At 36.3% G+C, this 26,278-nt stretch overlaps 1 protein-coding gene across 3 annotated transcripts in view; it reads right to left on the reverse strand.

Moving 5' to 3' along the window:
* The window catches only part of SRBD1 (S1 RNA binding domain 1), a 125,633-nt gene that overhangs the window by 15,471 nt on the left and 83,884 nt on the right, over window positions 1-26,278 (reverse strand). For all 3 annotated transcript variants that reach the window (XM_069009761.1, XM_069009760.1, XM_069009759.1), the window contains exons 19-20: window positions 2,960-3,066; window positions 540-716 (exon numbers count right to left, since the gene is read on the reverse strand). In XM_069009761.1, the coding sequence (XP_068865862.1) occupies window positions 540-716; window positions 2,960-3,066 (284 nt within the window). The remainder of the gene's footprint in view (window positions 1-539; window positions 717-2,959; window positions 3,067-26,278) is intronic.

Consider the following 26,278-nt stretch of genomic DNA (forward strand, 5'->3'; position numbering starts at 1 on the left):
TTGGGAAAAGGCCCCACATGTTGCAGACAGAAGACAGTTACATCACACTTGCTAGGCACAGGAGTATAACATAGACACAGTTTGATCTAGGCAGCTACTCAACTTCCTCTCTCCAGGTAATGAAATTGAAACTCCAAAGATGTGCACTAGTTTACTACCATTAAGTTCTGCAGAATAATCTTTACCACATTAAATTAATTAATTTAAAGACCTCTAAATTATGCCTGAAACACAAGACTAAAGTTTTAATATCTCAGATCCCAACACGGCCATACGACAAATTTCTTACACCAATTCAGGGGCAAAATTGTTGATTAAACTTACATATTTATCAAAACCCTGACTTAGAGGACTAGGCTAACAAGTCATGACTATTCAGAGGAAGAACCTGAACCATCAACTTCAACAAGTTAATTTGTTGTCTTTCAGAGCACAGTGGTCTTGGATTCCTTGAGCCTCAAGCATGAATACAAAGCAGAAAAGGGGAAGTCTTATCCTATTTCAGACAATTTAGTCAGAACAGTTAAAACCTCTGTTACCTGCAAAACGTCTTTATATACTCTTGATTGAATCTGATGAAGCCAGCACATTGTTGGAAGGTTTTGGGACCCAAACCTTTAACTTCTTTGAGCTGTTCTCGGTTTATAAATGGTCCGTTCTTCTCTCGCCATTCAATTATATTTTTAGCCCTGTTAGTATTCAGCCCTGCAATGTGTCTAAGAGAAAATGTACAGAATACTTTTATTACCATTGAACAGTCATCAATGCAAGTGCTACCCATTACAAGGATACACATTCCTATAGAAAATCTGGTTTACAAAACTTAAAAACTGCTAAGAAATTAGCAAATAGACTCCCAGACCAAAGGCATCATCTGAAAAAGGATGCTTTCTTTTAGTTCTATGGAAGGAATCCACTCAAGTCAACAAAACTTAGTACAGCAATATGGTTCTGTACATGCCTAACTAGTAAGCCAGGGCCATGTAATTTATGATCTGTTGGCTATTTCCGTAATGCCAATTCAATTTGTCATGTCTTAGAGCCTGCCCCCAGCTGCCCTCTTCAGGAAACAGTGTGGGAGGAGGGCTCAGAACAGATAAATTGTTCCTGTAAGAACAGTCCCCTCTAAGCTCTTCCAATGGTAGTGAAACACCTTGCTCCAATATGAAGGGCTCACGTCTGCTATGCACAAGGAGAATGGCTGGGAGCAGCTTGCCTTCCTCACACAATTTAACTGATCCACAAAGCTTGTTTCTTTTCTCTCAGCTGTTCTTGAAATAAAAAGCATCAGGAAAAGGCTGCATGACTTGTTCTGAGGGTAACTTGGACCTGGCCAAGACCTTACCTGTGTAGTCCAACAGCAGTTAGCCAGGTTGCTTCAGGAAGCAGCGGGCTTGCTGCGCATCTTCTGTATGTACATGCGAGTAAAACTTTCTGTGTGTGGAGTATGTTAATCATAAAAACAGAGAAAAGAGCTCTCGTGGGGAGTTACTCCTGGCACTAGAGAAGGAAATGTCACCCACTAGGATCTATGCATCAGATGCCACTACTTTAAGGTAGCAGCAGCAGTGATCTGTTTGTGGAATGGCACAGACTGATTCTAGAAAAACACCACCAGCAAACCCAGCAAGAGTCATAAAATCTCAGGGGAAAGAAAGAAAAAAATCTTTCCATTATTCTCATGCTTAAGCAAAAGTTATAAAAATAGTCCGAAGTTGGTGAAAGTGCAGAATGAAATTAGAGGGACACACCTTTAACCACAGACAGAATATTAATCATTAGGAATGGAATTTTCTTCAAAAATTTCTTAGAAACATTGAGAAGTCCATCTTATTTACACTGACAAAGGAACATTACATAGCTGACAGAATTTTCTGCTGATTATCTCAAGTTTTTCAACACAATACTCAGCAGTAATGCAAAAACTGTAGCACTGCCATCCCCTCCCTGTGTCGTATGAGTCAAGACGTATATTTGATGCATCAGAAACCACAAGCAGAAAGCTCTGCTCAGGCTGCAATTTAGCTAGGGTGACAATCTCAAACTGTGTGTCTGAAGGAAACTTAAGACTGCATCTGCACAGTCAGCTAGGGGCTGGATATGCAGAAAAAGAACATGAAAGAGAAAGTGGAAAAGCAAAAAGAATAGAAAGAGAGACTTTTCCAAAACATGGAAAGATGTTTTTAAGAATGATTCTAAGGGGCTAAAAAATTAAAATACAGAGCTAGCAAGAATGCAATTTTCCTAGCTTTCATACCTGATATAATTTTCATTACTGATTATAGACAATAATATTATGGAAGAATATGGACAGAATATTATGGACATTCTTTTCCTTCCCCTCCTACTATGGAGGATGACCAGCAACACTTTTGCTCTTCTGAGAGTTTGTCACTTAAACAACACTGAATTCTATACACTCAAGAGAAAATGAGCTTTTAGTTTCTAACCAAGAAAAATAAAGTCCAGAACATTTTTCAAGTAAACATGGCATAACTACTTAACAAAAAACAAATGGTAAAAAGGGATAAATTTTTCAAGTTTCCCCTGAAATCTTTCCTTTTCTCCTTTCCTCGCCCAAGTTTTACAACCTGTTCCACTTAGAAGTACCTACAAAAATACCTTCTAAGAGACAAAGTACATTTGAAAATCCCCTTTCTCAGTGTAAAAATACAAATTACTTATATCGCATTTTTCTAAAATTGCAGTGTTGGCTCAAAATTTTTAAATATCTGTTTTTCTCTGAAGAATAGTTTTACCCTGGAGAATCACACATAACCTTAAAACCTGACTCTTAATGATTCAGTGAAATACTGTCTTACTGTGTCATTTTTATGTAATTGGAAGTTTAACACAAGAGCCATTTGCTCCAGCTGAGCTCGAGTCAGATGGCAGACTAAACAGAGACTCTGTGATCCAGAGCCATGTAATTACTGGAATAGGAAAATGTTTCACTCACCTTAATAGTATTTCTGAGCAGATGTTAATATCAACTCCTACAAAGCTGACACACTCTTCAACCACACTGTCCAGAGTTGCTTTGAGCAAAGTCTGTGATACATCATGCTGAGAAACAAAAATGGAGATATCTGGTTACTGAAGTATCAAAGTGTACATAAACAGCAACTGCATATAGCACTAACATCACTAAAATAGTTGCTGGAACTTAACATCTTATGTGAGGGTGCCAGTTAAAAACATGAATTGTAGAATATATTTTTAGAATGTCCCCAATATCTCTTTGAAACATCTTTGCCATGATACAAATCTCTAGAATAAAGACACACTTCATGTCCCTGTATTTTTAATAACTATTTACCTGAATCTTGTAAAAACAAAACTTTATTAAAAACACGATTACTCAAAAAGAGGAATGCTTCTGGTCATCCACCATGTCTTGTCTTTAATCTGACATTTATTTACCTATAAAAATCAGTTTATTAAAAATAAAGTAGAGAAGAGATCACAAATGCTGTACTTTCACACCTGTACACAGAGATGTTTGCAAAATTGTCCCATTTATGAGCATCACACTACAGTGCACTTATTATTTACTAAAAGAAAAAGCCAGGTACTGTACAAAGGTGGGCAATACATAAGGTACTTATCAACCCTGTGGCAACAAAATGTTTCAAATTTTGAACAGATATTTCTGGGAAGATTGGCAGGTCCTTGACCAAAGCACCACTAATGGAAATGTTCACAGTGTTTCCCCCTTTTCCCCCTAAAAGAAAAATCAGTCACACTTGTCAAAGTTAAAAGTTCTGAAGCTCTAAGATTTCTTTTCCTCCCAAATGTAGGCATACTTCAGTCTGTAACTGCGAGTTCCCCACACAAGCCCATCAGTGCTTAGAAGTCTGACCGGGAGGGAGAAGCCTCTCTAAATGCAAGAGCTAATTCAATCACTATGTTGGCTTAGCTTCAGGGCTCTTCTGCATCACTCATGTAAATCTGGGTTGATCTGTTGTGGTTTCATGATGCATTCATTTAGGACATCAAGCTGGATCCAAGCCAAGGCACCGAACACTTCATCCATTACTTTGTTTTACGTTCTAAGCCATTCAGATCTTTTAAAGATTTCACGGTTAAATTTAACATGCCAATAGCATCAATCCCAATCTACTAACACTGGTAGTTCATCAAGCAGTGGTTAATAACTGAGGCAGTTGTAAAACTTCAGGCAATACATTTCATAACTCCCTATTTCAGGTGATGGTAATGGATGCATTTTCATGATGTGATACATAATAAAGTTAACTTACAAACACAAAGCTCAAATGCACATGCATAGTACTGGCATTTGCACAGTCTTGGTCTCATAACCACAAAGCTTGCTTGTACACTTGGCAGATCAAACATCAGTTTCCACTTATTAATGTGTTGCTACTGCAACATAAGAGCTTCTTTTTTGAATAAAGAGACAAACAAAAAACCACACCCTTAAAAGAAGTCCTATGTTTCTTTTTTCTGCTTTACTGAAGATGTAGCTTCTCTTACTGAGGAATATATTCCCTCCTCCTCCTGGCATCAGCCATATAATATACTAGAGCTAGAGGCTTCCAGCTCACACACACACTCATGCAAGGATGCATTTATGTAACGCAGCAAAAGAACCAGAATAAAATGTTCAGAAACAACACCCACATCTTCTCTTTTTTGTCAAGTACAGCTGCCAAATACCAGGCTAGGTTTTTCACTAAATGTTGAATTTGAGGTTCATTGGAAGATAAAGATTCTAATTTTTTTTTTTCATTGTGATCAAGAAAGACAAAAGGAAAAAATAACGCAGAAGACTATTTCCTTCTGCTTTTAGGGAAGGCTACTGATTCCAAAGAACTTGCAAGTTGATTATGAAACAGTTTCACAAGTTACATTAATAAGTTCTGTTAACTGTAGCAGTTCTTGGCCACCTCTAAAAAAAAAAAATCTTGTTCTAAAACATAGAGTCCTGGCAAAGAGAAGTGCAGACTGCTGCTTCCCCAAGCTTCAGGCTCATTCCTTAAGATGATGATTCTTCAGTAGGAGCAACATGCAGTTACATGATTCAAAACAGTCACTGCCTCCACAATGCCTTACAGCACAGGGTTTAGCAAAGAAGGAAATCCATCGATCTGGCCTAACCTTTCTAAGGAGTTCTTTGGAAGAGACTTGATTCAGCACAAGCTTTATTTCCAGCCTGCACAAAGTGAACCTAGATAGTAATTCAGCCAACTATACTCCTCATAAATCAAGGAAAGGCTATGTCACAATCAAAAGCTAAGCATACTAAAATATCTCTGCTAGTGGAAGAAATACCAGCACTCACAGACCTTCAGTTTCAAATGCACCATTGACATTTATCTAAAGACCTGAGCTTGTGATTCCAATAGTTTGTGTAAAATCCATGAGATACAACACACACATCTTGGAAAAAACTATAGTACTTAACTGTCTCTTTCTCTTGCCAGGAAGACAAAAAGTTCTCAGGTCCCTCAAAGACGATTTGCATCTTAACTTTATTTCTGTTTGACAATCATCATTAAAAAAACCAAAACAAGACATGTACAAGTTGTTCTTTATTGCTCCAACACATAAGAGCCATGTGACTTGGAATGGACATCACAGCATGTATGTGAAGGCACAGATAAAGTGAACAGGCAGATGTGACAGAACAGGATAAGCATAAAACAATCCCTAAGCTACCAGTACCTCACAGAAGTAAGATACATTTAGTGAGTGAATGATATTAAGTTGTAAAAGCTAGGAAAACCTTCCAGATGGCAAACCTGCCTCCCAAGATGCAGCTACTGACCACCAAAGCTTCCTTTGGCTATAATGAAGAAATTTTTACACCCCTTTTTACACTGAAACAAGGCATAGAGGAATGTTACATGCTTAGTTTCTAAAAGTAGTTAAAAACATTATTAACTCAATACCATTGCCAAGACTTCCTACTCAGAGTTTACACTTCAGAAATGTTAAAAGTACAGTGCATTTTCCACTCTCCCAACAGTTCAACTCATCTTCTCAAGTATCAGAGGTTAGATGATGCTATATACTTCTGTGTGCTATTTATATGCACTGGGGTGGTATCAGATGAGTCGGACACTACTAGGAGCATACATACACCCTGCTCCTCACTCCCTCCAACAGGTTTGTAAGCACAGGAATGCTGAAACTGTTGCATTACTGCATCAGAATAAAACCTGCACAAGTAAAACCCAAGTCCAGAATGCCAGGCTGCTTCCAAAGTGAGGTTATGCAGAACTTGACGTTGCACAGCCTCTCAAAACCCCTCCACACACTACTGATCATTGCATCAGCTGATCCCCTGCAAATCCTTCTAAATAGAACACTTGCACATTAGCACTCTGAATACACCCCAATGAATGAGAGTGTCCCTGCTAAAACTGTTCAGGATAGCCTTTAAGCTCAGAGCCAAGCACGTAAGGTGCTAGCTATGTCTAACGAGTAGAGAGCGTCCTTCGGTGCAACTTTCAAACATCCTCTTGAATTTACCACCCAAATATGTCGCTAAGGTTTTCCTAAAAGGATACTCAGAAATGGCTGCCATTCAAATATTCACTGCAATAGTAGATCTGAAGCAGAAGACTTAATATGGTGATCTCCAAAAGCATTGATACTCCCAATTTATAGAAAATAAGGCCAGCAGAAATAAAGGACTTGCCACAAATTGCAGGATGTCCAGTGCAAATCTGCAAACTTTTGCTTATCATCACTCTCCAGGAAACAAAGCCACCTTGCTTCACAGATAGCATTAGCAAAAACTTACACATTTGGTTTGAGCTTTTTGCGGGCAGGACTATAGAAATTAATCTGTCTCAGAAGTATCAGGAACTGTAACCATATTTTAGTATTCGTTTTCTAAGCAGTTACCAAGTGAGCCAGGGAACAAGACACAGAAAATTAACTGATTAATTGAAACCTCTACAGTAAAGAACTGTCAATTAGTAAATTAAATTCAAACATTAAATTTCTCTAATATTTTTATAGAGAGTATCCCAAATATAACTTATATTCATGAACACGGACTAAAATCAAAGGCTGCTATTTAGCTCTCTGGTCGTGATTACTGCTCAGATTAGACCACAGCAAAATTGTTAAAATTACCAGAAAAAATATTATATCCCATATTTCAAAACAACCATTTGGCAAACTCATACTAAAACAACCTAAAAATCAATATAACTTCATTTCATACAATTTCATATGATCATGGCACAAAATGTTTACCACTAAAGAATAATGTTTAAGAATACCTGTCTATTATGCACATAATAGTTCTGCTCTATCACTATTTCCCAATACTTCACTTATCTTTTCTTGCCATATGGTATGGGGCAGAGAACAAGAATTGTTGTTGCACTCAGTTTCAAGAGCTACAAACACCCACCGGAAAAAATTAACATTACTAAAAATCTATCTGTAAAATTAACATTACTAAAAACCTTCAACTGCAACTGAAATCACTTCTGCAGTTTCAAAAACTTGTTGATGTACACAAAAGGAAGGCAGTATTTTAACAGCCTCTCGGCTCACTTATTTCTAGCAGTACACCAGTACAGACACTGTAAAAATACATTTGTCATCAGCATGGCAAATTTATCAAGTCAAAGAGCCAGGGCTCACACAAAGCCTGGAGGCTGTACTTAGCCAGTGTGCATGAACATAGATGGTGGATCAGCACACTAACTTTGCCTGAACACTAGATTACCAGTGCTAGAATAGAATGGGCAGCTTTTACATGCAACTGAATTACAACTCCAAGCTCATTACCTTTGGCAACTCAAAAAACCCCCACAAAAACAAACCTCCACACAACAACAAAACAAACAAACAAACAAACACAATTATAATGCATTTGGTAACCTTTTCCTGGTTCCCTATAAAATCATAATTTCACAAAGTATGATTGCATATGTATCTGAAAGACAAATTCAACCAGCTTAAAATTCTACTGCAACACACAGCAATTCTTAAATAATTATTTTACATTTACAAACATTAGCAGACATAGACACAATCAGCCTGTGCATCATTATTACTTTAAAATGCCCAAGAGCCAAGCAACACAGTCGAGCAGGAATTACTTGTACCCCGCAGAGCCTACAAATGTAGTGCAGACATGACCTAATGATGCTGGTTAGAAAGCAGTGGGGAGGGGATGAGTTCTCAAGTCTGGGCAGCAACCTGCAGGTTCTTGACCCAGGCTCAGCATTACAGTACTATAACAAGATCAACATTCATTCTAAATAAGACTGAGCTGTGTGCCAGACAATCTATTTTGGGTTTTGATCAAGTTATACCTCACTTGTTCTTTGATTGCAAAAGTCAGCCTTCAATGAAGTAAATGCAATTTAACTTTTTTTTCTGTCCAAGTGAGTCCTGAAAGACTTCTAACACTTCATAAAACATTATTTTCTTGGTACCTACTATTAACTTCTGTATCCATGAATTTTAATATTGACATGTGTGACCAGACAACATGCCTCTTGAAAAATATTTTTTTCTTTAAAAAGTGCTATAACTGTGCAAACTGAATTACATTTACTGAAAGAGAAATTAGGTGGGACAACACATCCTAAGCAGAGTTTGAAAATACATTATTTTACAGAGATTCAATCTATGGCAATGTGTTTCAAAATTTAAAGAATGGAAAAACATTACTAGTGCTGTAACCTATATACAATCAGCTTCATTTCAAATGCTTGTGAAACCACAAAAGCAAAATGCATTCATAACAAACCCTTAAGTACAGCAGGACAAAAGTAACAGAAATAGTCTAAGGAGAAGCACCTTTTCATGTCCAGAATTAGAAAAAAAATTAAAATATACCTTACATGTCAGGTGGAAAAATGGGAAAGTTCAGGATTGGGGTTTTAATCTCTAACATCCTCTGGAAAATCCCTTCCAGTTAGACTCTAAGAAAACAAGCTTATCCCTCTGATGTTTGATAAAAGGATCTAACTTCTTTTAAATTTCTTTTGAAGATTGTTTGTGGTTTTTCCAAATGTTATATTGTTGTAGGATATATTATTATCCTGTGTACTTAACTCTGATTCATTTCTTGTTTTAAAAATCCAAATTTCATTTATTTTAATAGCATATGACTATTACTGAAATATCCCAGGAGAAAGAAATGGATTTAGATTTTCAATGAAAATGATAAAACAAAACCAAACTCTGTCAGCTCTAACATTTAAAAAATGTAAGGAAACAAAAATGCACCAGTTTATAATGTAAATGCTTTGAGTCACTTGCAAATTGCTGGAATTCATCTTATATTTACTTGTGCTTGTGTCCTAACAGAAGCAGTAATACTGCCAAGCTTGTTACACAAATTCAGCCCCATCACTGACACGTCTATTTCTAAAGTTAGCTTCTGTGACATGAGCAAGTTAGCAGCAAATGATGTATACCCAGAAACATCTTCCTCTTTCCAGAGCAGGTACAAGTTTTCACCAATGCACATTGTTATGTGACTAAGGAGCAGCAATACAAATTTCAATTACAAGCAACTACATCACTCCTGGAGATTTCAGAGGGACATTTTTGCCAATAAATAGCAAAGGCAATAATCCAAATTACTATAGGTGGAAAGCCTCACATTTCATTTTCAATCCAAACACGTATTTTGGGGCTCTTAAAGCTCTACAAATACAGGGGATATCCTGCAACATTACAGAAAGACAGAGCAAGGTCCATCAGGAGTGGAGTTTAATAGATGCCATGGCTGAAAGGCAACAGATTCAGTTGAAGATTTTCCTGAAGGATGAGTCAAGGAAGAAAAGAAAGAGATTGCACTAATAGAGGGAGAAGATAGAAGTCATGAAGCCCAGCTAGTGTGGTCATCTGTGGGAGTTTTGTTTAGTCTGAAGTCAGTGACCATCCATTGCCCTGCAGCAGGTAGGTGAGGAAGAGCAGCTCCTGGGTATAGCTCCCACTAGCCTTACTCAGAGCAAAGGGAGTCCCCAGAGGATGTGAGAAGCTTGGCAGGAGGCTACAGAAATACACATGCTTCTTCCAGCTCTACTGAAGACACATTGGGGTTCCTCTCATTCATCTCTAATGAGGTATGTGGTACTTGAAATACTATTAAAAACCATAACAAAACCCACAAATTCATTTAAGGGTATTTTCTATAAAGGAAAGATTAGCATAGTTGATGCATATTTTATTGTACCTTAGAAGTCTGATATAAGAAATTTCTTGTTCTCAATGGCTTTCTTAAATTTAGTACACACACTTAGCAACTTCTACGTCAGGTTACTCATATCAGCAATGCACTGAGAATATATTTAATACAATGACATATCCCTCATTAGGAAAAAATGTAGATGCGAAACAATGACATTCAGCAGTTTTTTAATCCCACACCCCACAGAATCAGTGATTATATAGAATTAGTCATGACACAATTAAGAAGAAAAGTTTTTATTTAAGGTGACACCATCTCCTGAAAATGCTTGCTGAAAAAAGCTTTTAAGTAATTCAACTTTCCTCAACCCCCCCTCGCCTGGTCCCCACTCTTTTTTTAAGCAGATCAGCTCAAATTAAATATGCTTAAAGAACACTTGCAAATCCTGCTGCTATTTCCCTCTCTTCTATTTGGCTCCTCCTTTACTTTGATCAGACACTCCTTCCCCTTGATCTCCAACCTCTTCCATACCCCAGCTAAAAGCAGAAATGAGCTAGGAATGAAACAGAACACAAGACACTGTCCTGCAGAAGACAGCCAAACCCAAATAAAGCAAGCTTATTTTCTCTGCTTATAAAAAAGCAGAGAAAATAAGTGTGATTGACATTTGGCAACTCAAAAAAGTCACTCGGAGTAGCGTTTACTGAACGACCCGTGGAAGACTGAAAGCTGACAGAAAACCAGGAAACATGTGGGAAAACAGAAGTTAGCTCAGTTAGCAGCATTTATGGATTTGACAGGCAGAGCACATAAGCACCCATTGTGTCATTCACATCTTTGATAAATGAGACCAATTTCAGCACCACTCATTACATATAACAGCAAGGTGTATTTAAAGCAAAAGAATAAGTAAGCAATTGCAAAAAAAAAATCACCATGATATAGTAAGCTTATGACTTTTTAGATATGTGCTCTGCACTAGGCTTAGCAAAATTTGCATTAAGGCATGTATTTAGCACTTTTCTTATTACATATGTGGCACTAACAAAGTGTTTGCACATAGGAGGTTGAAAAGTTGACAGGTCTCAATAACAAATTAGCTGCACTAATAGGTCAGCACTAAAATGTTCTCAATGACAATTTTTACAAGGGAACAAGAATACAAACATTTCTGTCATTCTCAAAACCAAGCAACGTTTTAGAACCACCATCACCCCTGACAGTATATGATTGTTACTGCTAATGTAATAACCATAATATAAAAACTGAGAAATCAAAATGAACGAGTAGAATGGCATAAACAAGAACAGAGCATGTACTACCCCATACTTGAAAATACCAATTGAGTCCTCTTGCAATAGACACATTTTTACTTAAACAAATAAACCCTCAGCAAGTAGAAGGGAAAAAGCACAAATCAAAGAACACTTATTTTTAAGCATCCCTGACAGAAACTGTGATTTGTGCCCTTATAATATAGTCCTTACTTATATTCAAGATCTGAAAATTCCTTCAGAAGGCTTGTTTAAAAGATTTTAAAAATACAGTATTTGCAAATGTGTAAAATAATACATAATTTTGTAGTGCAACAAATTTAGAAAAAAATATTTGGAACAAGTTTCTCTTAGGAATCCTCTAATGTAAAATCTGTAAATAATAATTGCATTACTACTACGGACTTAAAAAGTTTATAAGATATTTACCAAGTTAGAGCTTTTAACTGTTGCTTATGAGTATATTCATTGCAAATCTGTATTCTGATTGCAGATCACAGCATCGTTCATTTTAAAAACTGACCTCTATTTCCCTGGAAATTTCTTTTATAATTGATCTAAAACTTAAATAAAGTTTTAGGCAAGCTTGGAGAAACATAAAAATAAAATTAGAAAGAAAGTATTTGGAAAATTAAGACCTAATACTTTAGAAACTCCTAAAAACATAATTTTAAAATCAGGTATCATTATGAATTCTAATTATAAAAACATTTTGTCCAAAAAGCAACTACTAGCTCAGTTTTAATAATGTTTGTAACTAGGGGGAATAGAGTTCTCTGTTTGTACAAACATTTACAACTCCAAGCTGGTATATCACTGAGCAAGAAGGGAACTAAAACCACCTCTGATTTTGCAGCACTTATGTCTGTCTCTCACCACTTGCAGATGACTAATGACTTCCAGAATCAAGGCTCCATTGAAATCACTGGCTGATGTCCCTTTACACTAATTAAGGACAGAAATTAAGTAGCAGTTTTGTCTGTTGCTTTGCAGGACTAGGAGTTAAGAGATGAGGTAGCAGATGGATCAAACAAATATTAGGCTTGTTCAATGTGTGTGAGCTTTAGCAAATTACTAGTTACACTAAATTAATCCAGAATTTTTAAATATGAAAAAAATAAATTATTATTGGGTGTTCTTTTCTGTAGAGAATTTGTATTTTAAGAACACTGAAAGACAATTGTTCTAAATAATCTAGATTAGGGCGTCAAGCTTTCGATGAATCCTCACACAAGTTAGCAGCTGCTCTGATAGGAAATTAGACAACTGAGACACCTTAGATCAGCTATGGCCAATCTTCCTCTTCTGGAACACACAAAGATTGGCAAAGAAGCTCAAGTGCAAGTCTTCTCGTGAGGTCTAAAGCATATGGCTGGCTAAGCTGGTACAAAGAGTGGAGCTAATCCAAATAATGTTGGGATGGGGTAGGCAGCTCTGCCTGGAGAGTCATCATCAGCTCTGGCCCAAGCAACTCCACCCCTTGCCTGCAAAAGGATACCCAAAACTACCATTTGCAGTTTTCCATACCCAAACTGCAAATATATCTCAGACTGAGATGTAACAGAGGATGCAAGTCTCGGCCACACAAAGATTTGGTGTGTACCACCTGAGGTTCAAAGGCAATTCCTGCATCCAAAGGCAATCCCCCAAATACACCCTTCTGTGGTAGACAGACCAGAAATAATTAGCTTTTCATACAATTGCAAAAACAAGGAGAAGTTCAAGGAAGACAAAAATATGAAGGTCCATTAGAGGAAAAGTTTAAGAAAACCACTGTTTTTTACTCTTTAAAAACACAGGCTGTCAAGAATGTGAAGAGGAAAATGTAGCTCCTAAGAGTCTAGAAAATCTACATGTTAGAGTAGTGCATTCTCAAAAACTCCGAAGTCACTTCATAAAACATGAGCAGTACTCAACTTCTTCCAAACTTTCAGCAGCAGAAAATGCATAGCTGGTACTGCAGAGATACAAAGTGGTGACTTTTGGTTTTGGTGTACTTTATTCAGACTACTTTGACCTGTAGGTGACAGAACTTCTGGGAGATATTTGCTTACAGAAACAGTTCTGGTTTTGCTAGGCTATTCTAAAATTAGAATAGTAATAACCTCCCCTGCCTCAGTCACATACATATTGCAGAACCTTTAAACTTCACACTACTTCAATATACGTACCTGAAAACAGTCCCAGTCTCACAGATGACAAATCAAACCCACAAGAACTTAGTGATTTCTCTTAAACTAAAAAAGAAGTAAATGAACCAGAAAGGATCACAATTCTTCATTTCCTGACTACAACCCAAGCATCATTACCCAGAAACGAACAGTACACATTAAGCTTCTCCAATATTTTATGATGTTCATGCATTGATAGCTGTGTTTGCTGATTGATTGACCCAGAGACAGCTTATGAATATTTTTATATATTTCCTTTCAGCTGTCCATGTATCAATACAAAACAATTAAAACACAGCTTCTAAAGTAAAGGGTATTTAGAGCTAACAACCACTTCTCATTAAACCATCGCTTTATTTATTACAGCAGGAATGGAAAAAGTGCTGTAACTGAACCCATTATATCCTCTTCCAGAGGAAGTGCTGACATCAGTTCACTGATAAAAATTGGGCTGCCCTCTTTCATAAGTTATTTTCAAATAGGAATCAAGATTTGGATGCAACTAGGCTGTCCCCTCAGACTAACAGATTTAAGGTCTGGACAAGAAGTTGCAAAGTGAAACGATTTAATACTCAATCAAATCCCAGCAGTGGGAAAGGTGACTTCAAAAACTGATTCCCAAGTTGTCCTGTTGCTCTTAACTGCTAGCAACATCAACTGGACCACCTCACATCTACAACCAAATAGGACAAATGCCTCCAACACTGTTTCAGTCAAGTATATTCCTAAGATACTGTCTTTGTAAAACAAGGTACGTGCCTGTACTTTGATTTGGGGGTTGGTGGGTTTTTTGTTTGTTTGTTGCTGCTGTTTTGTTTTGGTTTTTTTCTCTCCTTTTAAGTTAGGTAGGATTTATGAGGATATATATCTAAGAGAGAACTATAAACAAACATCTAAGTGGTTCGAGTTATCTGTGTAGCAAAGACCTCTAGGTATGAGGCACAGAAACCTGGTCCAAAGTACACTGAAAAACAGATAAGTTAGGAAAATGAAAGAGCATTGCTCATAGATTCACACAGATGATGTCATGTCATATGAGAGAAATAATTACTTCCTCTTGAAAATGTTTCTCAACAGAAGCCAAAATGCTTCTAGCCACAGCAACCATTTTGAAATTTATACTTGGAACAAACAAGAAGCTACAGCTGATGTTCTTCATAATGGCTTATGCACAGATATGTTCTTTAAGTACTCTCAGTCTTCTCCATCATTCAACTGTGCTAAAATACACATTTCTTCCATCTGAAATTCTGTCTTTAAGACATAGTCAGTGAAAGAGTTCTCTTGGAAAGCTACAGCTTTAAGCACTTTCTATAGCTACTAACACAAAACAAGCATAAATTCATCAGAAAGTCTGCTGTGCAAAACTTATTACACAGCAGCCTGAAATTTCAGCAACAAAATTCTTTTGTCACATACAAGAGTGTTGCAATACAGCCCAGTTTCAGCCTACTGTCTCTTCAGGTACCAGACATCTAATTCCACACTGCCATTTTCAGAAGACTATTGTATTTGCCTAGAATTTACTCTTATTTTCAACTGGTTCAAAGGTTTCATAAAGCATTCATATCTTTAAGGAGTTTATATATTAATCTATTTTCTATTTGTCCTAGTTATGGGACATTTTATGACTGCAAGAAAAACAGGCAAAAAAATCACTCATGGAAAAAAACACATTCTGAAAGGTATCTCAAACTCAGGATGCAGACACTCCAAGCGATAGATGCCTTAGCAAATTTCTTCCCAAAGCCCTGAAAAACTAATCCCAACGACACAGTAAGATAAGCCATTTATTTGGGACACTAGCTTTTCAGAAAAGATTGTGGAAGAAGCATAATGCCTTTCTAAATAGAGCTCGGAAATTATATGGTACCTAATAATAGCAATGTTGGATCAGATCTCAGGATGTGATAAAAGAGAAAGACAGTCTAATGACATGCACACAGAGGGAAGGAATGCTATGAAAATAAAGAGCATGGACATACTATTTTGCACACAGTTCAAGCCAATAGATGTACCATTACCCTTCTTATCCATACTTATAGGATCATTCAGCAAAATGCCTGGGTTCTGTAACACCACTACTCAGAACAAAGTACTTCTAACAATGGCCCTCGGGTAAGTAAGGAAAAGCTATGGCGGGACCAGATTTACCTGAGATATCCCTCACATATTCATTCATTGTAACATATATACATAACATCCATCAGCACAGCTTTACTACAGCACCATAGAGAGAAGCAGTTGTAGAGGCAGAAGCTCCTGCTAACTTACACTTTCTAAGACGACAAGACTGAGAGCATGATCAGGAACACTGCTTTAGAACAGCTTTAATTAAGATTAAAAGTAGACTTTATCTATAATTTAGGAATAAATGGATTTGTCACTGACCTCTTTCACCGAAGAGAAAGAAATTTAAGAAGACCTAAGAAAAATAACATTTCCTTAACTTCTCCCCTCCAGCTCATTATATCCATCAGGCAAATTAAAATAAAATGAAGGACAACCATACAGCAGGAATAAAGGCTGGAGAAAAAAATACTCAAACAGATGGGGAGGGGTTTAATATTTACAAAGATTGTCCAGATTATCAACCCACCTGCTCTGAGGCTTTGTGATGTCTAAATTTATGCTAATCTTAAGAGAGTAAACAGGTATGAGAATTTTCATTCACAGCATGCTTCTGTTGAGGAAGTAAAATTGAAATAAAGTATCATCATCACTAAAACAATTAATTAGCACGAGAGAAAAAAAAAAAAAAAAGAAGTGTTACAAGGCTACTTAATGCCTCTGCCCAGATAAATGTGTCAACCCTGGAAAAAGTCCAGGTTCACCAAAGAATTTTTATTTTGCTCTGTAATAATAACAGAGAGTACTTAAACCATTACAAATAAGAACAACACTTGTTCTTGTAAAACAAGTGACTTTTAAGACCCTAAATGCATGATTACCTGGTTGAAACTAATGTTTTTCATTAAAATTTTGCCTTGCAAGCCAAGATTTCTGTGATCACTAGTATTGCAAATCACTAGTATTTCAGTCCTTAATTTGATAACCATTCTGCTTTAACATACCCTTCTTTAAAAAGAAAGATGGCACATGAAATGACCATACACATTACTGAAAATTTACCACAGATTGCTAAAGAAAGAATACCAGAAAAAGTTACCACTGAATATGTAATTAAAAAAAAAAAAAAATCTATTTTAAATGTTAAGTCCTATTGCCGAGGAGTTATAAGAAAAAACTAACCTGTGTTACCATGCATGGGAATAGTGTGAAGCAGCTGCACATTGGTTAGTCTCACCTGTTCTCTTTATCCTCCTAATTATTTTTACATGAAAAACATTTATTGCAATCAGTAACACATGAAAAGAATGTATTCCTATAGCAAATGACATAGCAGACAGCATTTCAAAAGGGTAATAATGTTCCATGCATCCAGTGGGACAGCAGCCATTTACCTGTAGCCCCTGTACTTCCAAGTGCAGTTCAAGGTCCCAGTACTTCCCCCTGCATTTTGCACCGCTTGGGTCCAACTTCACAATAGCTCAACTTTCCTTTGAAGCACTGCCACATTGGGGCTGTTTAAGAATGAAATCTGCTTGCCCTTAAGGCTTGATAGTTAAAGGGCAAAATCCTGGCTCCATTTGAAGTCAGTGGGCAGTTTGCCATTTAATTCAATTGGTCTACTATTTCACAGTGACCTTAAGGGTACACCAAAAAGCTTGTACCAATGTATCCTGCCTTTGCTTGCAGGAATAGTGGTGGCATGTATTAGTTCCCAACAGTAACGTCTGGGTGGCAACTAAAATGCTTTTACTTTGAAAGTTCACATGAAGCTCACAAGCAGACATACATAATTACGGAACAGAACTGTAAACATTGGTTCATCAACAAAGTTTATCTTCTGGTTGAGGCTCAAAAATTCATTTCAAAATTTAGAAACTACAGAACAGGCACTTAAGAAAACATTCACTTCCACTTAGTCATTTTAGATAATTCTAAAGACAAGGATGAAGCAAATAATATTTCATTTCACTGCAAGAAATCCCATGGTTTTTAATATTAACCAAAATGTGGCTGTACCAGTGCCAGATCACAAACATCCCAGGAGAGATAAGCAGGACGTATTTCACATTATCACCTCAGCATCCTAAACAAACTACACTGGCATAGGGGTTGGATGAGTATATCAATTTGTGTATCACCAAGAGCAGGTGCAAATCTACAGGGAAGGTTTTATAAAAGCAATTAAGCAGTTAGGAGAACAGTTGATCAGAAATTCTAACTACTGTATATAGAAAATAATAGATTTTTAATCTATCAGCACCTCAACAATTTACAACTACTTGTAATCAATTGCACTGTTACTCATGTTTTTAGAAAACAAGATTTAAATGCTCCCAAATACAAATCACACAAGTTTACTCTTACAGGACAGTACAGATAACCTGTGGAAAACCTCAAATATTTTCCCATGTTTTACTTCTCACACTCAAGTAAAACCATCCATCCAGTGACGTATCCGGGATGCTTGGATCTCTACTTTCTTCAATTCCCTTACATAAATAGTAATCTCTTTCAAAGTTAAAAATACTCCTCTTCCTTCTCAGCTAATGTATATGGAGACTTTATATCCTTATTTAGAAGCTTGGCAAGAAACACACAGGGAAACCGATTTTGCATAATGTCTCTCTCTTTCCCACTTTCAACATTCTGGCACAAAATTAAAGACCAACTCAGTAAAGTCGACAGCCGAATATTTGTGCTATGCACTGCTTTCTCAGTTTTTGACCAGAAATCACATCAGTAATCAATGCTCAGAAAAATTGTTAATACCATAAGCTTTCCCTCATACCCAGAATTTCGAAAATAAATAATAATAAAAAAGGCTGCAGTTAGTAATTTTTATCTTAAGACAGACATTGTACTATTTGTACAGTCATTAAAAAACATTTTCCACTTATTTTCATAATGTAAAATGAAAATATATTCCATCACTGAAATTATAACACAACCTAGCTTCTCCTAGCAAGCCCAGGAGAGAGAGAGAAAGGCAAATGCCAATTAACCCAATTACTGACAGAGAAGCTATCAGGATGAGCACTTATCAGGTCAGGTTCAAAAACACATCAGAAGCAACAGTGTTAAAAAAACAGAAAAGAAAAATGAAAAAAGAAAAAAGCTTGCACTCCCTGTGCTGAGTAGCACTATTAAATTCAGATGCAGGGTTGTGTTTAGGTTGGACAGGCCCCAACAGTAGAACAAAGTCAGTCTGTCTTAGTACCATAACCAAATTCTACAAGTTAACAGCTTTTCATGAAAAGCTGCCATTTCAAAATGTCAATCAAACCTGAATGTAAGTGGGAACTCCTGCAGAAATAACCAGCTGCAGGTTTGAAAAACATTTTTCACTGAAAGTGGAAACACAAAAGATGTTTGAATGAGATCTCTTTTCATTCCTGTAACAGTAGACGGTCATTTTCACAACATCAAGGACAAAAACACAAGACAAAATTGCAAATAATGTCTTGAAAGAACCATTTGCAGGGGTGATGAATGAGTCAAGCTACAAATGACAGAATTATTGGCAAATGGAAACTCATTAATATGAAAAAGCTTCTCTTATAAGACTGCAGTTTGTCTCCACTTTTTCTCATTGTATCTGAATGATTAGGTTTTATGTATTAATTTCATTACATGTTTAATATTGGCTTTCTCACCTTGAGGCAGCAGCTTGCACTAAGATCATCCAATTTGCAACACAAGTCTTTTGGGGGGTTTAGGTGTTTAGTAAACAATTGTAATACTTTCAGTTAATAAAAATGCAGAGTCTTACAGAGCAAAGTTAAAACTTAAGATCTACCCACAGAGAGAACACGAGTTTTCCAATTCAGTTCCGGACATCCAAACATAAATAAGTCACATTTACTCAATAAACCAAGGGAAAAATATTATTTACACAAGTGTACACTATAATGGAAAAGCAGCTTACCAACACCACTTTGGCCACATTCTCCTTTCTAAAGAACATGGCATGGACAAAGCCATTTTCTCTACCATCCGAAAGATGCATACCATATCTGAAAATGAATTTGCTGTCCAAATATAGGCATCATCAATTTCTTATTCAACAACTGGACTGATATAGTAGTGATTTGTTTCACAAATCTCCACATTCAATGCCATGAAACAAATTTAGTCAACAGGGAGGCTTAGTGAAAAGTTAAACCAGTATATAAGATTCCCCTCTCCAAAAGGTAACACCTGCACTGTATCATTGCCCATTTTTCTTATTATAAACAAGTAATAAAAGAATAAATTGCATGGTAGATGAACACCTCAGCATGTCTCAGAGTTTAGAGTATAATCATAGACATAGTGACCTATACGTATTTACCTCCTTCCAGCGTGACTATCAGTCTGACCATCACACAAATTGAGAAAATGTTAACTTTTTGAGTGACAACACCTTTACCTTAAGTTACATTTTTCACCAAACTGAAAACACATTTACAAATTACATAAAAATCACAAATGAGGCTGTGATGAAACAGCATAGTTATATTAAATGTTAATTGAGCATACTTAAGAGTTTGAAGAGTTGGAAATAACATAATTCTTCAGCAGCATTCAATGAAAAATAAGATGCTACACAAGATAAACTGAAACAACTTATCACTATAACCTTACTGTACTGAGATATCACTTACATCATCCAATTTCACACTACAGCACTGTTTTCTATAGAATACATTCATTTCTGATATCCCAAATCAATCTTCATATTATATCAAGAAGCATTTCTCTAGCTGCAGGCTGCAGCACACTACCAGAGTTACCTTAGAATTTTTCCTTACACTCAAAAGTTCACTTCAGTAGAATCACAACAGAAATTTATCAATACTGCTCCCAACAACAAGACAAAAATTCAGTGAGATTTTTCATCACTAAGTCTTGCTCTTATCACTTTGTGTCACCAGCATTTCTTTTTAAGTAAACTGGAGTATATATGCTCTACTCTGAGGTTTTGGGGTGAATAATTAGCTATATGAAGAAAGAGTTGAAACAAGATTAACTTGATCATAAAATGCTGCTACCAAGCCATTTAAAAACTGAGACAGAAAAAATAAAAGAAGGAAAGAAACAAACTGTGCCAAACCTAGTGCCTTAGCAAGCAGAGTGTTTTTGAACATTCTCAAAAGCATTTACTATTTACTTCAGGAAACAGCTTACAAGTCAAAACACGCTGGAGATTTTTTCATTTTGTTTTGCTTTTAGCTGCCAATTGTTAGTCAAGATTACTATTCATTTTACAGGAGTGTTAAGAATGCAAATGGTTAACAGTAGTATAAACTATATACTTGGTTTAAGTTTGAATGTCTCAAACTATTACACACTGCATTCATCTGCATTCCCTGTTTATGGGAATGAAATATGTAGTCATTTGAAGTCCACAATATCTATACTGTGTTTGTAATAACTGCAGATTTTACAAGCACATTATTCTTTCCATTAGGATTAAAACCTCACCGAATAGCAATTTGTGAAAGAATTCTAGCAGGGCCCTGAGCCCAGAACTCTGACCTCTGATGAGATGCTTGGCAGCAACAAACTCTAGGTCTAAGCAAAACATCTGGTTTGAGTTAGACTTCCTGAAAAAACAGCCCCTGTACTGGGGAAACTGGTATTCACTCAGCTTTGTCTATACACTTTGACTGACTGCAACACTGCTGCAGGGGGGGTGTGAGGAAGAGAAAAAAAAAATGCTTTGCCAGAATGCATGTCAATCACTGCAGACTTCTTGGTGGCCTCCGAAGAGCCAGGCACTTACACTAGGAGACACTGTACGCGTTTGTTCAAGCTTCTTGGGATTTTTGCTATTGTACTTCAATGGCTTTTTTCAGAATTAGTGCCAGCTCTGAATTATCTAATCCAAAACTAGTCGAGCTCAAAATATAAATTTCACCTGAAAAAATAGTTTCTGCAGACTCTTTTTAAACAATAATTGTTTTATCATCATTTCTCTTACAAATTTAGACAATCACTGTCATCGTAAAATGAATGAGGATATTCCCAACAAAAACATAAACTCTCACTGCCAAGAAATTTGTAAGAACAGCAACAGCTTTTGGTTGGCTCCCAAGATTTTTCATAGGCAACACATTGTTACATGCAGTACACAGAGATAAGAGTAGGACAGAAGGGTAACTAAAGAGAATGCTGATATAGTGGGGCAGGTGTTCTGAGCCTCCAGCTCATACCTGTAATCAGCAAAAGCTCCAGCAAGAAGGATAAGAAGAAAAGGATAGAGCTGGTTCTTGTGTCTCATTTTCCTGAGATGGGAAGTACACCGTATCACAGGGTAGGTGAAAATGAAGAAATGCACAAGTGCAGGCTTGGCAAGAGTTGCACTTTGTTCAAGCTGGCAGCCCTGGTAAGAAGCACAAGAACAGCTTGGCACGGTGGGTAGGGCACAGCTTCACTTATAGACGTGACTGTCAAGATGTGGCCAAATCCAATTCACCAGATTTTTTTTTGCAGGACACTTCATATTTTTAAGTATCAAAGAGAAGTCTTTTTAAAGTAGCTTAGCCATAATAATGAAACAGATAGCAGTAGTTGTTGAGACCTGTTACATTAATAAGCAGCATTAAATGTCTTATATAGGCTAGGAAAGCTCAAGATAATTGAATTTGAAAGCAACAGATAGAGAATTTAATGGAGATCTCTGTCAACACATTCATCAATGCTGCATATAAACACATGTATGTATAAGAGATGTGTGATAAAATTTATCTATGCACAACTTTGCTATGTACAGATAAATTTACCTTTGCTAGCACTATTAGGAGAACCTATTTCTAGAAGTTAAATACTTTTTCTGTACACTCTCTACTTCATAAAATGTATTATGGTGAAAAAAGCATCTGAAAAATTATTTTTGTCTATCTACTTCTCTATTTTATACAAGTCCATCATACAATTGTATATTGTTAATGTGCTCATAGTTTATTTTCTTCCTGTGATTGCTAATGCAATAATATTTTTATGCCTGTTCTAGCAGTAACTTTACACTGGAATTAAATGTCAATTTTTACTTTCCACCTCCAAAATTCTAAATTAAATGCCACTGATACCGACCCCCTGCATTCAGGCAAAATGCAGCCACCAACTCACAAAGGGACATTTATAAAATAAGCCTTGATTGTTTGAACTGCAACACTGCCATCACTGGAGTTTCAGCTGGGAGACTTAAATAAATAAAAATAAACCAAAGTAATAAACACCATGTTTTATGAAGCTGCACAGAACAAAAAAAAAAAAAAAAAAAAAAAGAAAAAGAAAGAAAAAAAAAAGAAAAAGAAAGAGGTTCTCCTGGCAAACGTGAAAGATTAGACTTAAAAGCTGCCTCTCATTCTGGAAGACTTCTGGCCCATGCCACTCAATGCCATTTCTGAAGGACAGTCAGCTGTGGCCCCAAGGCCACCCACACATGTGCCCATGATGCCCTTTGGCGCTGCAATGAGATGCCCTTCTGTACATGACTATAGAGAAAACTAAACAACATTCCAAAGGAAGGCAACTTAGGAAATTTCTGAGTGCAGCAGGAGTAATGAATCTTACAAATATCTCAAGCAGTACAAGGCATGTTGAAAACCAGAGCTTCTTAGCCCAAGGCCTTCTAATGTACAGTCATGTTCTCCAAGGAGCTAAATTTTTCTACTACTGATGGCGTTCCAGTGGCCCTGTTATCCAAATGCATGATATGAAACACTTTTTTTGCTTTTGAAGAAATAAATCACATATGTCCATAGACTTTTGTTTTCTGGAAGACTGAATGTAATTTTAGAATCATCATCATCAGCTGGTTGACAGCAATAAAGACAACATTCACTTTAAATAACCCTGAATTATATACAGTTGAGTAAATTTGAATTTGTTTTGCTTTAAGGTCTTCCAAAGTTGAAGCCAACATGCTGAACAAAAATATTAAACTATCTATAACCCTGTGTCAACATATGATGCTACTGGGAATGGTAAGTGAATTAATTTTCCAAGGAAAATTAATTACTTATGACTTACAGTTGTAAAAGCAAACAACGTAACTCTGGATTAGGGCACATTTAATTTCTGTTTGGAGTAGTGATTAAATTAATTTCATATAATTCATGGTATGTAATGGAAAGCAGAACAAAGATGAAATCTTAGACAATGACTGACACAGAAAAAAGTGTATATTTATGTTCCTGATACAAAAATAAAGGTCACAGATATTAATCACTGTCTAGTGAAACATGATTTTAGTTTCTAAAATGATTTTTTCAAAACTGTTTGTTAGGATAAGTGTTATTAGCAAGATAAAAATCTAAAAAGCAACAAATTACAAAACATCAGCAAAATCTTGCATGCTACATTGTCTCAGTGAAAAAAGACTACAGTTTTCAGTGATGTCTATTGAAAGACATAACTGTCCCAAAATTATTGTGTGGAACAGCAACATTAACTTGAGTTCCTCCTACGCTAATTTAAGTTCATCTTACTTCAAGAGAGAGAAGAAAAATTTGATCACAGTTCCAATATTAAAACAAATATGAACATTAAGATATTGTATTAATTTTATCAGTTACTTACATTTTATAGTAAATTGTTAATGAGAAAAATAAATTCATAGCGTAAACATATAAAAGAATTCCTGCAGCATTCCATAATTTGATATTTGTTCAAACTAGGTAAAAATAATTATTTTATGTATTTCATTGCAAAACATCAAGTTCTTACTTTACTAAATGCCAACCAATAAAACTGTACATATTAGCAAACCATTTATGGGTTTAAAATATCATAGGAATTTTAATTGCCACTTCTGGTCTCCTACTGAACGAAAGCACAAATTTATTGCTGATTTCAGGTTTTTGGATATCAAATCAACAGCTGCTGTGCTATGAACTCACATGGAATCACTCAAAAGTACGACAGTATTTTTCTTTATGAGTCAAATGAATATACTGTTAATTCATGAAACCAAAACAACAGATGCAACAGATGACCACTGCACAGTAAGCAGTGACTATGGAATTCCACCAATAAATAATATTTACATTTGCGATGTTTAAACTGGCCCCCCACACACATTCAAAGCAAGTGATTCACATCCCTACTGCCACTTTTACCTGACTTTAGACACTAAAGAGATGTTTTTACTATGATAGTAGTTTGAACAATTTTATCATTATAATATTTACATTAAAATCTGACTAGAATTCATAATATAGCATCTTAGAAATTAACTTACTTCACATAAAAGATGACTGAGCCTGAAACACAAATTCACAAACACAAATAGCTCATAATGGGTACAAGTAATGCCATAAGTAATCTGCAGCTCTCTGGCTGTTTTTTACTGTAATATTTTTAAGACTGTCTCAAAAATGCAAAGAACTTTAGTTATGAAAATTTAACTGAAGCCTAGATGAAAGGAGCTGAACAATTTTTCAGTGCTAAACTTGTGTATTGTCACTTAAGGTTATTAAACACTTGAAATGTAAACAGGAAACCTAACAGCATCTCACACATTTCGGAAGCTGTTCAATCAAAATACTTTTACAAAGACAGGCTTTATCATCCTCGTTTCTGTTTCAGCTTTTAGTCAACCAAGTGTTTCCAATGCAATGCATAGAGAAGCCACATCAAGCCTATTTGCAGGATCCCAGCCTCACAACTCCCATTTTGCTCATCTTGCCACTTGGCTCCCCCATCAGAACAGTCTTTCAAAAAGTTTAATCTGCCTGGATGGATCTTCATTCAGGTCACCTGCCTATCTTAGAATTAGCTCTGCCCAAGCACATTTACAAAACAGAAGGAAAAAAAAAAATCAAACTGAAATATTAAACAGGTTTGCAGACAGGGTACCCTAAATCTGGACAATCCTGCTCACGACTTTCTATCCGATTTTATGATGGTCTGGAAGTAAACAACCTTTACATCTATTTTTCATGAACAATAACACATCACTTTAACCCAATTACAGCACGAATCACAAGTCTGTTCTCATATGGTGACAAAAAACTTCCTAACAAACTTCTGCCAAGAGAACTGGTAATTAAGAAATCAGAAACAAACTGACAGGGAGGGCAAATCTGTCCAGCAGCTGTTTCCTATCAACACCCTTAGATCATCCCACCTCAGTACACCAACACTTCTGGGGCTTCTCTACTTTTCCTACAAGCTCAGCAGCTCTGTAAAATCCCCCATATGCAGGTACAAACTCTCTAACAATAAATAGCAGCAGTGTGACAAGGGGATTATTAGTAGTAATGTCTAAAATTTACCTGCAGTTCAAGTTGCTTACAAAGGCACATCTCTGACAAGTTTTCAAATGCTGTCTACAGTGCATTTTTGGTGACAGCAGCAAAAAGAGATGCAGTCCACGGGCAGCTTCATGAGTGACATGTGCAGATGGGGTGATACCGCCGTGCTCTTGCACTCTTTGTAAATACACATGCACACATTTTCCTTCATTTCCTTAAAGGGGCAGCATCTCACCTCACTGAGCTGGCATGTTTTCCTGGAGATGCCAGTAAATACATACAGTGTACTAGCTAAAATAACTAATAACACAACAGTTATTTCATTCTATATCCCTTTGTTTTGTTGCAAATGGCTGTAATAGACTAGCAAAAGTTTATCGT

Source organism: Aphelocoma coerulescens, chromosome 3 (assembly GCF_041296385.1).
Source record: "Aphelocoma coerulescens isolate FSJ_1873_10779 chromosome 3, UR_Acoe_1.0, whole genome shotgun sequence".
Lineage (NCBI taxonomy): Eukaryota > Metazoa > Chordata > Aves > Passeriformes > Corvidae > Aphelocoma > Aphelocoma coerulescens.